The sequence below is a fragment of the Sminthopsis crassicaudata genome, chromosome 2, assembly GCF_048593235.1.
Source record: "Sminthopsis crassicaudata isolate SCR6 chromosome 2, ASM4859323v1, whole genome shotgun sequence".
Classification (NCBI taxonomy): domain Eukaryota; kingdom Metazoa; phylum Chordata; class Mammalia; order Dasyuromorphia; family Dasyuridae; genus Sminthopsis; species Sminthopsis crassicaudata.
In genome coordinates this window covers 275,197,625-275,211,375 of record NC_133618.1, presented here as the reverse complement: position 1 = coordinate 275,211,375, position 13,751 = coordinate 275,197,625, and the positions used below count along the sequence as shown (strand labels likewise).

General features: G+C 38.9%; 1 protein-coding gene across 2 annotated transcripts; it reads left to right on the top strand.

Annotated features, from left to right (window-relative positions):
- The first annotated feature begins 903 nt into the window (after nt 1-903).
- Nucleotides 904-12,802, top strand: PATL2 (PAT1 homolog 2). Of its 2 annotated transcripts, XM_074289509.1 has the most exons (16): nt 904-957; nt 1,648-1,744; nt 2,179-2,339; nt 2,903-2,983; nt 4,142-4,284; nt 5,264-5,359; nt 5,589-5,730; nt 7,052-7,172; nt 7,270-7,367; nt 7,569-7,619; nt 8,067-8,200; nt 8,941-9,100; nt 9,885-10,025; nt 10,544-10,647; nt 11,704-11,853; nt 12,289-12,802. In XM_074289509.1, exons 1-16 carry the CDS (start codon nt 919-921, stop codon nt 12,311-12,313), a joined length of 1,743 nt encoding a protein of 580 aa, XP_074145610.1. In that variant the 5' UTR covers nt 904-918; the 3' UTR covers nt 12,314-12,802. The 2 variants fall into 2 exon arrangements, with proteins under 2 accessions (XP_074145610.1, XP_074145611.1); XM_074289510.1 differs by lacking the exon at nt 12,289-12,802 and having other exon boundaries at nt 905-957; nt 11,704-11,857.
- Nucleotides 12,803-13,751: the final 949 nt, after the last annotated feature.

Here is a 13,751-nt window from a genome sequence, read left to right as displayed (position 1 = left end):
GCCTCAGACATTTACTAGCTGTATGACTCTGGACAAGTCATTTAATCCCATTTGCTTTAATTTCTTATCTATAAAACGAGCTGGAAAAGGAACTGGAAAACCACTTCTTTATCTTTGCTGAGAAAACACCAAAAGGATATGACTTTAACAACCGAACAATAACAACATCTAGACACAACTCTCCATTGCTATTTTTAAAAAGCATGTTAAAAAGCATAATTAATGCAAAAGCCTTTTTTGAAAGTTAAAAGGATATGGCTTCCAGGCTCATTTGAGTAGTAGAAAGCACTGGTTAGAGATAGTGAAGCAGAAAGCATATTTCCCTGTGCCAGAGTCATGAAAATTAACCAGTTCTTCATAGATGCCTATTCTGTAATGATGGTTCCACCATTGCTAAAGTCAGGAACAGCTCCTCCTCACAATTCTATTTGTTGAATTGTCTCAATGCATCCATAACTTTTCTTCCTTCAAAAATGGCTCTCATTCTCTGAGGTACCAAGGATAGAGGGAACTACAAATTCTCCCTTCCTATCTCGTTCCAAACAAGCATGGACTTTGGTGTGCAGCTTCTAGTATAATGGAGAATGTAGGATTTAGAGTTAAAAGATCTAGGCCATCCCAAATCACTTAAATTTTGCAGGAGATTAGATAATCTCCAAGATTCCTCCTAATCTAAATCCTATGACCCCATAGGTTCTAGAGACCTCTTATTCTCAGGACACCCCATTTTCAGTCATACAAGTTTTTCCCCTATTTCCCACTACAAGGTATTTATTATCCCCTAATTACATTCCTATATTCCTACCAAAATCTCATGAGCAGGGAGTGCTGTTTCTTTAAGGAGAGAACAGAGTGTGGGATTGAGAACCTTTAAAAAGCTGGGAGCCAAAGCAGCTCTGCCCCAGAACAGGTGTTGCCATGGCTGGATGTGGTCAGGCTCTCACTAACAGCCAGGCTGTAAGTGGGAAGGGCAGAATAAAAGCTCTCTTAATTTCTTCTCATTGATAATGGTTTCACCGCTTCTTGTACTAGCAGAGAAGTGCCATTCAGCACCACCTTCTTCTTCCTCTATTACCTTCTCAGGATACCTTGGGTTGGTGAGAGCTATAGTGGACAGAGTTGCCCTCAAAGCCAGGAAGGCCCAGGTCTAAGCTCTGCTTCTGACAGACCCTGAGAACTTCACCTAACATTTTAGTGCTCTAGGTGTTCTCACTTTCTAAATTACAGAAAAGGTGATGACTTATATTGGTAGAGAGAATTTTCTAGTTCAAGAGTTCCCCATATAAATTTACTCAAAGGTCCATTTCCTAGGGCAATCTTGAGTTGAAGGTTGGAGAATAAAGCTTATTTATTCTAATCAACCATCTTCTCCCCATCCTCTCCCTCCTCAAATTTGAACCCAGGTTCTGCTGACTCCAGGACCATGGTAGTTCTTTCTTTTCCTTCTGCCCTGAGGATATGGTTAATGGTCCACAGAGACTGTTTCTTTTAGGCAAAGGCAAAGAGTTGCCTTTTTGGGGTGTTAAGCAACTTCCTCTCAGCCTGGCATCTCTCCTGGATGGGACCTGACTCTTTTCCCACTGGGTAGGGGTTTAATTTAATCCTCTGGTAGAAGAAGGATGTCCCTAAGGGTCTGCCCTGTCATAGGTCTTAAAGGATTACTTTTTGGAAAATGAGAGTCTGCCTGTGGAAGAGACAGCAGTTGAGGCAGTCAACCCATTTGACAAAATGGATTGTAACACAGGTATGCTGGGGCAACACATAATGTCAAGACGAAAAGCTGGGGGTCAAGGAATACACTAGGAGGAAAAGGATTGTTGGGGCAGCTGGAACTGATACCCAATTAAAGACACTATCAAGGTTTTTTAGGTGTGGGGAAGAGATGACGGATGTCTTCTTTCTATTTAGAAAGAAGACAATAAAAATGTTTGAAACGGGTCAGGTTTAGGGTATTTTAAGATAGTTAAATATTCAAGATATTTATTCTAAGGAGTTGTTTATATGCATGGGACATTCAGAAGAAGTGATTATCTACATAATGCAAAATATTTTGTGTATTAGGACATTAAGGATAGATTAGGGTCAGAAGCAGGCTGTGGTGGGAATAACCAGAAAGTAATTTTAGGCTGGGATATAATGACCTTCCTCAATCAGAGCTCTGAGCTGCCCTTTCTCTAGGCTCAAACTTAATGGAGCAAGGACCAGGCAAACCTGTTGGTCTCCAGATCCCTGAGAAGGCTAGCAGAACCCATGAGGAAGAGGACACCGAAGAAGAGGAAGAAGAGGAAGAGAATAATTTGGGAGATCCAGCAGTACTCAGTGCTATCCATACTGCCCAGGTGCTACTAGGGGAAAGGATCTTGTGTTCTCCCACACTCCCATCTCACTCTCATTTCTCTGTTAATTTTCATTGGCCTCAAATACTACTGAATTATACTAATAATATTTTGTTTAGGGGGGTAAGAAGCTATTTCTACTTAATTTTGACATTCATATCACCTTTCTGATCCATTTTTGTGGCTTGTTTTGCTTTCTGTAGTCAATAAACAAGAAAAGCATAGGAGAAGGGAAGATGGCACGGAGTTCCCAAAAAGGAAATTAGGCTCTTCGGATCCTACAGAGAATCTAAATTTCTTTAAGCCTGTCTTTGCATTTCCCTTCTTGTTCCCTGATTAGAAGGATAAAACCTGGATAAATCTGAAGTTTTTTATTTGAGGGAATTACCCAAGTAGTTCTCTTATAAGAGGGAGGATGATTCTTTTTGAAATGGACTTAATGTGAATAAAACTGGTGGGAGCAGTCAATGTCTGGCTAGCCTTTTCACATCCTGAGGAAATGAGGTAGACCTTGCAGAGGATGACATAAAGGTCCCAAATAAGAGTAGATTTTATTCTTATTATAGAGAGGACTCAAGAGCTCTTCAAGACTTAAGACCTCCAACATGCTTGGAATGTCTCCAGTATCCTTACACTTTCTGTGTCAGGTAAGTTAGCTACATTCTCAACCTCATGAAAGAGTTGGCTGAGTGCCTGAAAGAATGAAAACCTTAAACATGTTCAGCTGCTCCCTATTTCTGTAGCACTGAGTCTCCTGTGATCCTTGCTCTGGAGAATAATAGTTAAATTGGGTGACACACCAATGAGTATGCAGAGATAGATGTTCCTCTATCCTATTCCCAGTTGTTTTTCCACTATAATGAACTAACTTTGCAGTGAGGTGTGAGAACTGAAATAAAAGTAGTGGGAGAGAATCCTACTTCTAATTTCATTTCTATGTCGTATTCATTCCTTGAATTTAATAGTATTAGATTTAATAATAGAAAGGGAGGCCTTTAGGTTGTTGGGATAATACCTTAGGGATATTATTGTCTAAGAGATGGGGGACCTGACAGAAATACCTGGAGAACTATAGAGGAAAGAGGCCAGAGAAGCAGTAACCTTTCAGCTATGCTGAACAAATGACAAAGCAGCTGGTGTGACAAACAAAAGGGTGGGGAAAGAAAGAAAGGAAGTGAAAGGAGTATGCTCACTCTTGTTGGATTAAAAAAGGGGGGGGGGGAGAAAAAAGGATCCTGAAACTGGGAAGTCACATGGAAGGGACATAGACAAGGGCTGACTCACTGAGGTTAACAAGAAGAGAAGAAAATAACTATGAATGGAACATCTTATGCTGGTGAATTGTTATATCAGTCTTAGGAGTATTTATCTAGAAATGATTGTCAACTCTATTTCCCCTACACACCAAAAAATGAGTAGAATGGCATGTGGAATATCTTCCTGATAATGTTTTTTTTTTTTCCCTTAATTATCTTGAGTTTGTTTGTTTGTTTTTTTAAGATGTATAAATTTCCGGGGGAATTTATAAATATATTAAAATGATGTATAAACTCCTAGGAGGAAATGCTGTTTGAGATATAAAGTCTTGGGAAGATATACATTTCCCAAGAAAAAGAAGTCCATGAGGATGGTCTGCAAATTTTAAAACAAGAACAACCAAAAAAACAAAAACAAAACAAACAAACAAACAAACAAAAAAAACTACTTAAGGGATGAAGTGAATAGGAGAAAGGCTGGAAGACTTGGAATGGAAGTATGTGGTCAAATAAGACCCTTCTTTCCTAAGTCTTTAAATCTTTCCTCAGACAACAGATTGTTTTTCTCCAATTTCTTTCCGGTCTACACTCCCAAGTGCCAGTTCCCCAGCACGACATTTTGGACTTCAGCTGTCCTCATCAGACCCATCTCTCTTCTACAATCTACCAACATCGAGGCCCCTAAAATTCAGGTACTTTAGATTTTGGACATTGCCAGAACTTTAGATATGTCCTTCCCATGACTAATTCTTAGGAGTACTAGTTGTAGCTAAGATCACTGTATCCTTTGAAAAAAGAATTAAAATTAAAACTAGAAAGTGTGCTTGGGAATCTTTTCCGAATCCCTTACTTTTTGAAGCCTAGAGAACTCTTTGCCTAAGTTTACATGGCTAATAAATTATTGGCAGAGCTGGGGTTTAGACTTAGGTTTCCTGAATCCCAATCGTGTGTGTGTGTGTGTGAGAGAGAGAGAGAGAGAGAGAGAGAGAGAAGCAAGCGTTTGTGTTTCTAAACTACTGTATTGGGTGCAGAGGCTCAGGGTGCACACACCCACACACCCACACACCCACCACACTCTCCCTCCCTTGTATCTCTCTACTTTAAGACTGGGATAGATTCAAGTAGGAAGGGAGTTCATCTGGGACTTTGGAAGTTCTTAAAATCCCATTTAAGATCCATTCCTGTAGTAATGTTTTTAGATGCAAAAATACAGAGGATTACAAAAGAAACAAATTACATTGAAATAGTTGTTAAAATGTTAAAGAAAAAAAAAGTTCACAGACCCCAAATTAAGATCATTTATAGCTTTTTATTTTCCAAAATACATGCAAAGATATTTTTCAACATTCATCCTTGCAAAACCTTGTGTGGCAAATTTTTCTTCCTCCTTTCCCCCATTCCTCTTCTCTAGATAGCAAGTAATCCAATATAGGTTAAACATGTGCAATTTTTCTAAACATATTTCCACATTTATAATCTTGCACAAGAAAAATCAGATCAAATGAAAAAAATTAGTTTAAAAAAAGCAAGCAGGCAAACAATAACAAAATGACAAAGGTGAAAATACTATGTTGTGATAAGATCCTTTATCTTGAAGGAAGTTCTGGTAAATACTACCATAAGATAGCTGCTAAGAACTTGCTTGCTACCTTATCTGAGTTTTCTTTGTAGCCTTCCCAATCGTGGGACCCAGCTGCATCCCCAGCACCAGCGGATCTTGCAGAAGCAGCAGCAAGAACAACAACGGTGTGGTTCTAAACACCAGAGGTAACATTAGGCGGAATACAGGATAGAGAGATTTGGATGTGGGAGGTCCCCCCTCTGAGGGGTAATATGAACCCAGAATGTCTGCTTGAATTGGGCTCTCCCACCCTTGTCACCCTGTCCCTGCCCCCATCCTTCCCAGCGAGTTCTACTCCCTTCCCAGCCTCTTTTGGGAGAGTGAGGGGGCTAAGAGAGGGCCAGACATCAAAAGAATGTTCTTCCTCACTTAAAGTTCCCGTGTTGGGAAACTGTGGTCCCAGAAGCCAGATCCCTATGCTGGTCTCATGAATCAAAGGGAGAAAGACTGGGTGATCAAGGTACAGATGGTCCAGCTGCAAAGTGAAAACCCTCAGCTGGACGATTACTACTACCAGGTAAGTGGCCTAATTGTGTAGGAGTGGAGTGCAGTGGCAAGAATGTTAGATTTGTAGATGGAAGAGATCCAGATTCATGTCCTGGTTTTTCCACTTATTATTTGTGTGATTGAGCAAGTCACATCTCCTTTCTGGGCTTCACTTTCTGCATATATAAAATTAAGAATTGGACTGGATCACCTTCTAAAGTTCTGTCTATCTCCAAATCTATGATCCTCTGAAGTAAGGATTAAACAGGTGGAGCCCTGTCTTCATGGTACCAACTTGGATATGATCTTGTTTCCTAGTAGCAGAAATTTTAAACCAGGGGTTAAAGGATGAGGAAAAAAATTACATTTTTATTTTCACTAACTTCTACCTGAAATTTAGCATTCTATCTGATCACAAGGGTAAGCAACAAGCTAGTCATATTAGTAGTACCTGTAATTTTGTGAGCAATAGAAATCAGAGGTCTTTTCACATTATAGTTGTTATAGATGTCTTGAAATATTATTTCTGCTCATTACTACTTCACAGTGACAATAGTTGTTGGAATCACCATTATATCATTATCACAGTCTTCATTTCTATAGAGTATATTTTAATAAAATTGGTTTCTTTTGTAACCCCAATTTATTTATTTAAAAACATTAATCTGAGAAGGTATCCACAGGTTTCATCATGATACATACATAGTATCATTCATGATACTTAAAAAAGGTCTAGTATTCCTGCCTTAAAACATCTAATTAATGCATTTTTGATTGATAATCTTTCAATCCACTGTACAAGAAATGCAACAGGACCTTCATCCCTAAATTGACTTAGTTTATAAGTGAATGAACATCAGAAGGTACTGAATCAAAATGCCCGAAACTGAATCTTGGAACGTGATCTCTACCAATGCCCTTTTTGGGTTGGCTAAGGAAGAGTCTCTATTTACAAAATTGAATCACTTTTTGGTACCCTGTGACCTGTTAGGTGATGACAAACAATGATACCCCTCCTTTTTTCTCCGAGGCAAGTGGTATCCCAGCCATCTTTTTGCCCAAAATTATTACACTGTCTCCTCTCATTTCCCTAACCTCAAAACCAAAAGTCCTATATTTTTCCCATTACTATTTATTCTGAATTATTTCTAGGTCTTGATTTGCTTCTCACTTTCCACTTCTCTTGCCCGTTTTCATTTTTCATGCTAAAAGGAATCCTCCCTCTTTGGAATTAGGATATAAGGAAATGTTTTGACCCACTTGCTTCCCAGTCAGACATGGAACATAGTCCTATGTCTTTGTTTTCCTTCCCATCCTTCTGTATGTTCTTCCTGCACTCCCCTTGCTCTCAGGAATATTACCAAAGGCTAGAAAGAAAACAGGCAGATGAGGAGCTGCTTGGTCGAAGGAACAGGCTAGAATCACCTAAATTGGTGACCCCTTACATTCAGAAGGCAGAGGACTATGAATCAGGTAGGAGTAGAACTTGCCATATTGGCAAGGGTGTACTTTCAAGCCTCCTGGGAGGGATGGGCAGTGGTTAGGTATCATCTTGTTTGTTTTTTCCCAGTGGTTCGAATTGAAGGTTCCCTAGGGCAGGTGGCTGTATCTACTTGTTTCAGTCCTCGCAGAGCCATTGATGCAGTGTCACATGGTTCACAGGAGCAGGTAGGCTTGTTGTGTGCTTATAGCTTCTCCTTCTACTTATTATATTTTAATGTTTGGCAAATCTTAGTGTTAGTTCCTTAAACTGAATTCAAAAGTCAGGCCAAACCCTAAAATTGAGTTTTTTATTCAGAATTTACTTAAGATCCTAGGCTTTTTGATTTCTGGAAATCAGATCAGTAGCCAATATCCTTTTCTCCTCAGGACACAGCTATATATAATCAGAAACTTCAAGTACTATATCGGATTGAGAAGGTAAGACTGCTTGTTTAGCTCTTTATCAGCTCCTGAGGGATGAAGCTATGGGCTTCAAACAAATCCTCCACCAGATATTTCTAAACCTTTGAATCTGCCTTTTCACTGATTTCATGTTCTGGCCTACCTCAGCCTAAAAATCTTCCTTCCTAATAAAGTATGGAGATCCAACTATGATTTTTTTTTCTTTTTTCCCCTGAGGCTGGGGTTAAGTGACTTGCCCAGGGTCACACAGCTAGGAAGTGTTAAGTGTCTGAGACCAGATTTGACTCGGGTCCTCCTGAATTCAAGGCTGGTGCTCTATCCACTGCGCCACCTAGCTGCCCCCTGATTCCCCCCCCCCCCAGTAGTCATTCCTATTCATGCTAGTGCATATGGAAAATTTAGGGAGGGAAGTTTACCTGCAAGATGGGAGTATTCAGGGATTTATATTTCCCCTTCCTTCAGATGTTCCTTCAGCTGCTTAAATTGGAGGAGAATCAGAAGGATAAACCAGCAAAGTCCTACTTCTATGAGCTGCAGAGCAAACAGCTAGAGAAGATCTACCAGGCCTTGAGGACAGATGATGAAGACAATTCAGAGTAAGTACATTTGACCCCTCTTCATTCACCCTAGGACTTGTGGGATAGTTAAGAGTATTACCTACAATTCTGATGGATGGAACTCTATTCCACAATGAGATGATTCAAACCAGTTCCACTTGTGCAGTAATGAAGAAAGCCATATATACCCCGAGAAAGGGCTGTGGGAACTGAATGTGAAGCACAACATAGCATCTTCACTTTTTCTGTTGATGTTTGCTTGCATTTTGTTTTCCTTCTGTTTTTTTCCTTCTTTACCCGATTTTTCTTATGCAGCTAAATATGTATATATAGATATTGCATTTAATATATGCTTTATCATGTTTAATATATATTGGACTGCCTGCCATTTAGGGGAGGGGTGGGGAGAAGTAAGGAAAATTTGGAACAGAAAGTTTTGCAAGGGTCAATGTTGAAAAATTACTCATGCATATGTTTTATAAATAAAAAGTTTAAATAAAATTAAAAAGAGTAGGTAATAGTCCCATTCTGGAGTATGTAATAGTCCCATTCTGGGGGAAACCATACTTGGCTCATTTCTCTAGAATATCCTTCTTGACAATCATTTCTACAAACCTGAGGTGCTTGGATCTGAATCCTCATTCTGGTACTTATGAATTTGGGCAAGTCACATAATTTAAGAGCTCCATTTTGCTCTTCTGTCAAATTAAGAACTTGGACTAGATAGATGGCTGTTAAGTCCCATTTAGCTCTCAATTCTGTGTCCAACTCATTTGTAGGGAGACAGCAAATGGACTTCTACAAGTGCTATCTGTGAGGAAAGGAAAGGTCCTTGTAGCCCGGCTACTACTACTTCTCCCACGCGATCAGGCAGTCCACCTTGTCCTGTCAATCACCAGTCACTTGCCCTTCCTCATTCGAAGGGATACACCTGATCAGGTACAGTGGGGTTGGGCCGAGTGCCTAACGTGTTAGAGATCAGTGATGACAATCTTTTCGGGTGGTTTTCTAGAGGGATACTTCCATGGATCTGTATTTTTCCGTGGTAAGGACCATGGATGGGGAACCTTTTTTCTGCCACAGGCCATTTGGATATTTATAACATTCAAGAGTCATACAAAATTACCAACTTATAGAACCAAAACAATGGGAGGTTGTTGTACCTACCTTTCTTTTATGCCCTCCTGATGTTTCCCATCTTTGGTACATACCATAACTCATTCATGCCTTTATATAGTATAATTCTTATCCATGACCACCCATCAATTCTTCATTTCATGTGCTAAGGATTTTCATCCAGATCTTATGAAAAGAAAATATAGCGGTAATTATTCACCAATGCTATTTAGTTCTTTTCATGAGTTAAGGAATTAAGAACACAAATTCTGATATGATGGATCTAGTTAAGACACTCAGTGACAGTGCCATGATGTCTATATGCACAGAGTTGGGTAGGAAAGTCATGCCTGTAGTGGTAAGCTCCGGTTCTTCTTTCCTTTAAGGCATCATGGAAGAAATGGGCTTGGTGGGGGTGGTGTGGACGGCAGTCCTAGGGCTGGAGGAGCCTAAATGATAACAGAATTGAGTTGAAAGACATCAGGAATGGTAGCCAGCATAACCCAACTACAAAGAGCTAATAGGAAGGATAAAAAGGAGTAAAATGGAGAAGTTTAAATAAGTTTAGTCATGGAACAATGCCTTTTGAAATCTGTTCTTCCTACAGGCCCTACATATGCTGTTCAAGCCCATGGGAAAGTGTATCAATCTGTTGGCCTTTAGTGAGCTTCTCCAAGGACTTCAAGGGCTCATGGTACTACAACCTGGATCCCAAGAGCGGCCAATCACTGTAGTCCTTCAGAACCAGGTATTGCAGCTTATAAGCTAGAGAGACTTGCCTGAACATAGGTCATTTCTAATTTTAGTGACCAGATCCCGTTTAAGTGAATACCTCAGTGCCCCGGGCAGTAGTCACAAATTGGATACTTATGAATAATAAAATATCCTCTAAGTCCTTTTCACAAACTCCATGTTCCAGTCACACTTACTAGCAATGTGACCTTGGACAAGGCACTCTGTCTGCTTGAGTTTCTTTCATCTGCAAAATGGAACCAGTAATAGCACCTTCCTCCTAGGGTAGCTATGAAGATAAAGTGAGATATTTGTAAAAGACTTTGCAAATCTCAATGCATTATATAAATATATAAAGTATTATTATCTTGGAAAAGACCAGAATTTCTTCGGTTCTTGTAAAATCCTGACTATTTCCATAGAGGTTAAATGTCATTAGAGAGAAAACTTCCCTTGAGTTAGACAAAGGAAGAAAGGTCTTGGGAGCCATTGACTACCCAACATTATTTCTCATCTTTGCTCCATTTCTTACAGTTTGGGATCTCTTTGCTCTATTCACTTCTGAGCCATGGGGAACAGCTGGTGTCCCTGAATTGTTCCCTGAAGCAACAACACAGCAGCAATGATCTTGCAACTTGGTGAGACACACTATCGGATACAGCGGCTTCTTTAACACTGTGTTATCTTTGTTCTGGGTTGGATAAGATTTTTCCTGCCCTTATATTCTCTAGTCTGCGTAAAGAAGAGAGGAAGTTTGAGTGAGCTCAAGGTAGCTTATCTGTAGTACCTGAAGGATAGTGATAACTGATGGTCCCTTCTGTTTAGAAAAGTCTTTTGTTGCAGCAGACCAAGATACTAAGAGTAGGCAGGAGAGTCACTCTTGGGTCTGTATCCCAGAGATTATAAAAGAAGGAAAAGGCACCACATGTGCATAAATGTTTATAGTGGCATCTTTTTGTAGTGGCAAGGAAATGGAAATTTAGTAGATACCCATCAATTGGGGAATGTCTGAATAAGTTATGGTGTAGAAATGTAATTTAACATTATCATTCTATAAGAAATAGTGAGCAGACTATTTCAGAAAAGCCTGGAGAGACTTACATGATCTGATGCTGAGTGAAATGAGCAGAACCAGAGAAACAGCAAAATTATGTGATGATCAACTAGCTCTTCTCAGCACCATGGTGATGAAGACAATTTCAGTAGACTTGGGAGAGAGAATGCCATGTGTATCCAGAGAGAGAACTATGGAGACTGAATGTGGATTGAAGCATACTGTTTTTACCTTTCTGTTGTGGTAGTTTGCTTTTTTTCCTGTTTTGTTCTGATTTTTCTTTCACAATATAATTAATATGGAAATATGTTTGAAATGATTGTGCACATGTAACCTATGACAGATTGCTTGCTATCTTGGGAAGGAGGGGACAATGAGGTGTAGGGAAAGAGGAAAACAATTGAAACTCAGTATTACAGGAGATAATGTTGAAAACTATCTTTATATGTAGTTGGAAAACTAAAATTATTGAAACTTAAAAAAAAAAGTAAGCATGGGTCTTTAGGTATCTGTTGGCACCTGAGAATTTTAAATTTTCTTTGAGTGAATGAGTGATAGAGGCTTGTCCCTGGTTTGTTTTCCTCAAGTATACCAGGCTCTGGTTAGGCCTACCTTACTGAGAGCTTTCTTTTCTCTATAGGACAGACATGGTGGTTCTGATCGCCTGGGAGATATCCCACATGGCCACAGCTTCTTTGGCAGAGCCACTCATTGTCCCCAGCAACCTCCTCTCCCTGTTCTGCCGTTATGTGGACAAACAGATAGTACAGCAATTAGAAGCCAGAATGGAGTAAGTGGAGAATGAAGTGACATAATAATCTTTATTTAAACCTCAACACAGTTTATATTCCATTTGCCTCCATACTCCCATTTCTCCAGAGTTTAAGATGGGCTGGGAGCACTTGGCTATGAAGTAGAGTTCCACAGTACAATATCTCTGCTATTCTAACTCTTGTTCTATTCTATTTCCATTGTTCTCCAAACTATAACTTTACAAGAAAAAATGCTTCATCATGGGCATTCCTCATCCCAAGGGATTTCTTGAATTGGCAGGCCTTTTGCCATATACTTAGTACATGTGTTAAAGACCTAACTTTTGCCTCCCAGGAATTTAAGCCTTATGAGAAGTTTATGTAAAACATATTTAGGATTCTTATGGTTGCACCAGAAATTGAGTTAGTGGATCAGAGACTGTCCACAGATGGTTTTGTTTTTCTTTTTGCAGCTATGCCCCCATGGCTACCACCTGATTTGTTGGGGAAAATTATCCAGCCCACCTACATATGAGTCTATTAAAGCTGAAGTAGAAGAAGGGAAAATTCACTGAAGGAGCTGTGCCCTTGACAGTCGTATGAAGGCTTTTTTGATTTTCCTCAGTAGATGCAATGGAGATCCTGGGGTTTTTTTTTTACCCTTCTCCTAATGAGCACAGTAATTTAGAACCTTCAGGAATGGAGGTCTGGATAGTGCATGATTTAATTAAAGTGCTCATATAAAACTGGAACAAGTGGGTGTTGAAATATTGCTTTGATAAAGGTCATATTTAGCCCTACCTCTATTTCCAAAATAGCCTTTTCCTTTTTCTTCTGCTAAACATCTTTACTAGGGATAAATGATATAGTTTTTTTGTTTTTTTGTTTTTTGTTTTGTTAAATGAATGGGAATATAATAATAGTAAAGGGGTTTTCTCAGTAGTGCAGTGTCCTGACAAATAAAAACATGAGGTATTTTTCTCGTGATCATCTTGTCTTTTTCCTTGGCTTTAAGTATTAGTCTTCTTTCAGAGAGAAGTCATTTCCCCTAACAATTATGAAATGGATAAAATGGTTGGATATAATACCATAGGTCCTAGACTGCTGAAGTATTTTTTTTCCCTTACAAACAATGGGAAGAATTTTACTTTGTACTTTAAGGTTTGCAAAACATGTTGTCATAACAACTGCTAATTGTTACCCCTAGAAAGTGGGTGCTATTATTATTTCCTTTTTACAGATGAGGAAACTGAGGAAGTTAAATCCAGTGTCTAAGGCCAGATTTGTACTCATCCTTCTGACTATAACAATATCCTATAACACCTAATTATCTCTATTTACTTTTTATTAAAGCTTTTTATTTTTCAAAATATATGCATGGATAATTCTTCCACTTTAACCCTTGAAAAACCTTGTGTTCCAATTTTCCGCCCTTCCCCCCACCCCTCCTCTAGATAACAAGTAGTCCAATATGTTATACATAGTAGAAATATGTTAAATCCAATACATGAACACATATTTACACAATTATTGCATAAGAAAAATCAAATCAAATTGAAAAAAAAGTATTATTTAAAGGGCTTTCCTTCCCTCTTTATTCCAGCTCTGGTTTTATTAAGTATAAGTATCATAACACATTTATATTTCATCTTATATAAATCTATACATAAAGGTCTTCCAAAGAGACCCAGTGGTCTCAAGGCCTTCCTTTTATGTCTTGTAATGACACTTGTGTCCATCTATTTTATCCTTTGTTACAGAATAATATGCTATCCTTTCTCAACAATACATTTCTTAGATACTTATGACATCTGCTGAAGTTATTGTTTATTACAAACATTGTTTGTAATATTCTGAAGCCTGATACCAGTCACACACCTCTATGGTCTTCTGAGTTACCTATAACTTTCATTCTTCAGGGGTCATGGTGATAAAT

Coding starts and splice junctions, on each gene's coding strand:
- PATL2 (XM_074289509.1), top strand. CDS start 919: ATGGCTGGATGTGGTCAGGCTCTCACTAACAGCCAGGCT. Junction 4,285..5,263: donor TCGAGGCCCCTAAAATTCAG/GTACTTTAGATT, acceptor TTTTCTTTGTAG/CCTTCCCAATCGTGGGACCC. Junction 7,620..8,066: donor TACTATATCGGATTGAGAAG/GTAAGACTGCTT, acceptor CCCTTCCTTCAG/ATGTTCCTTCAGCTGCTTAA.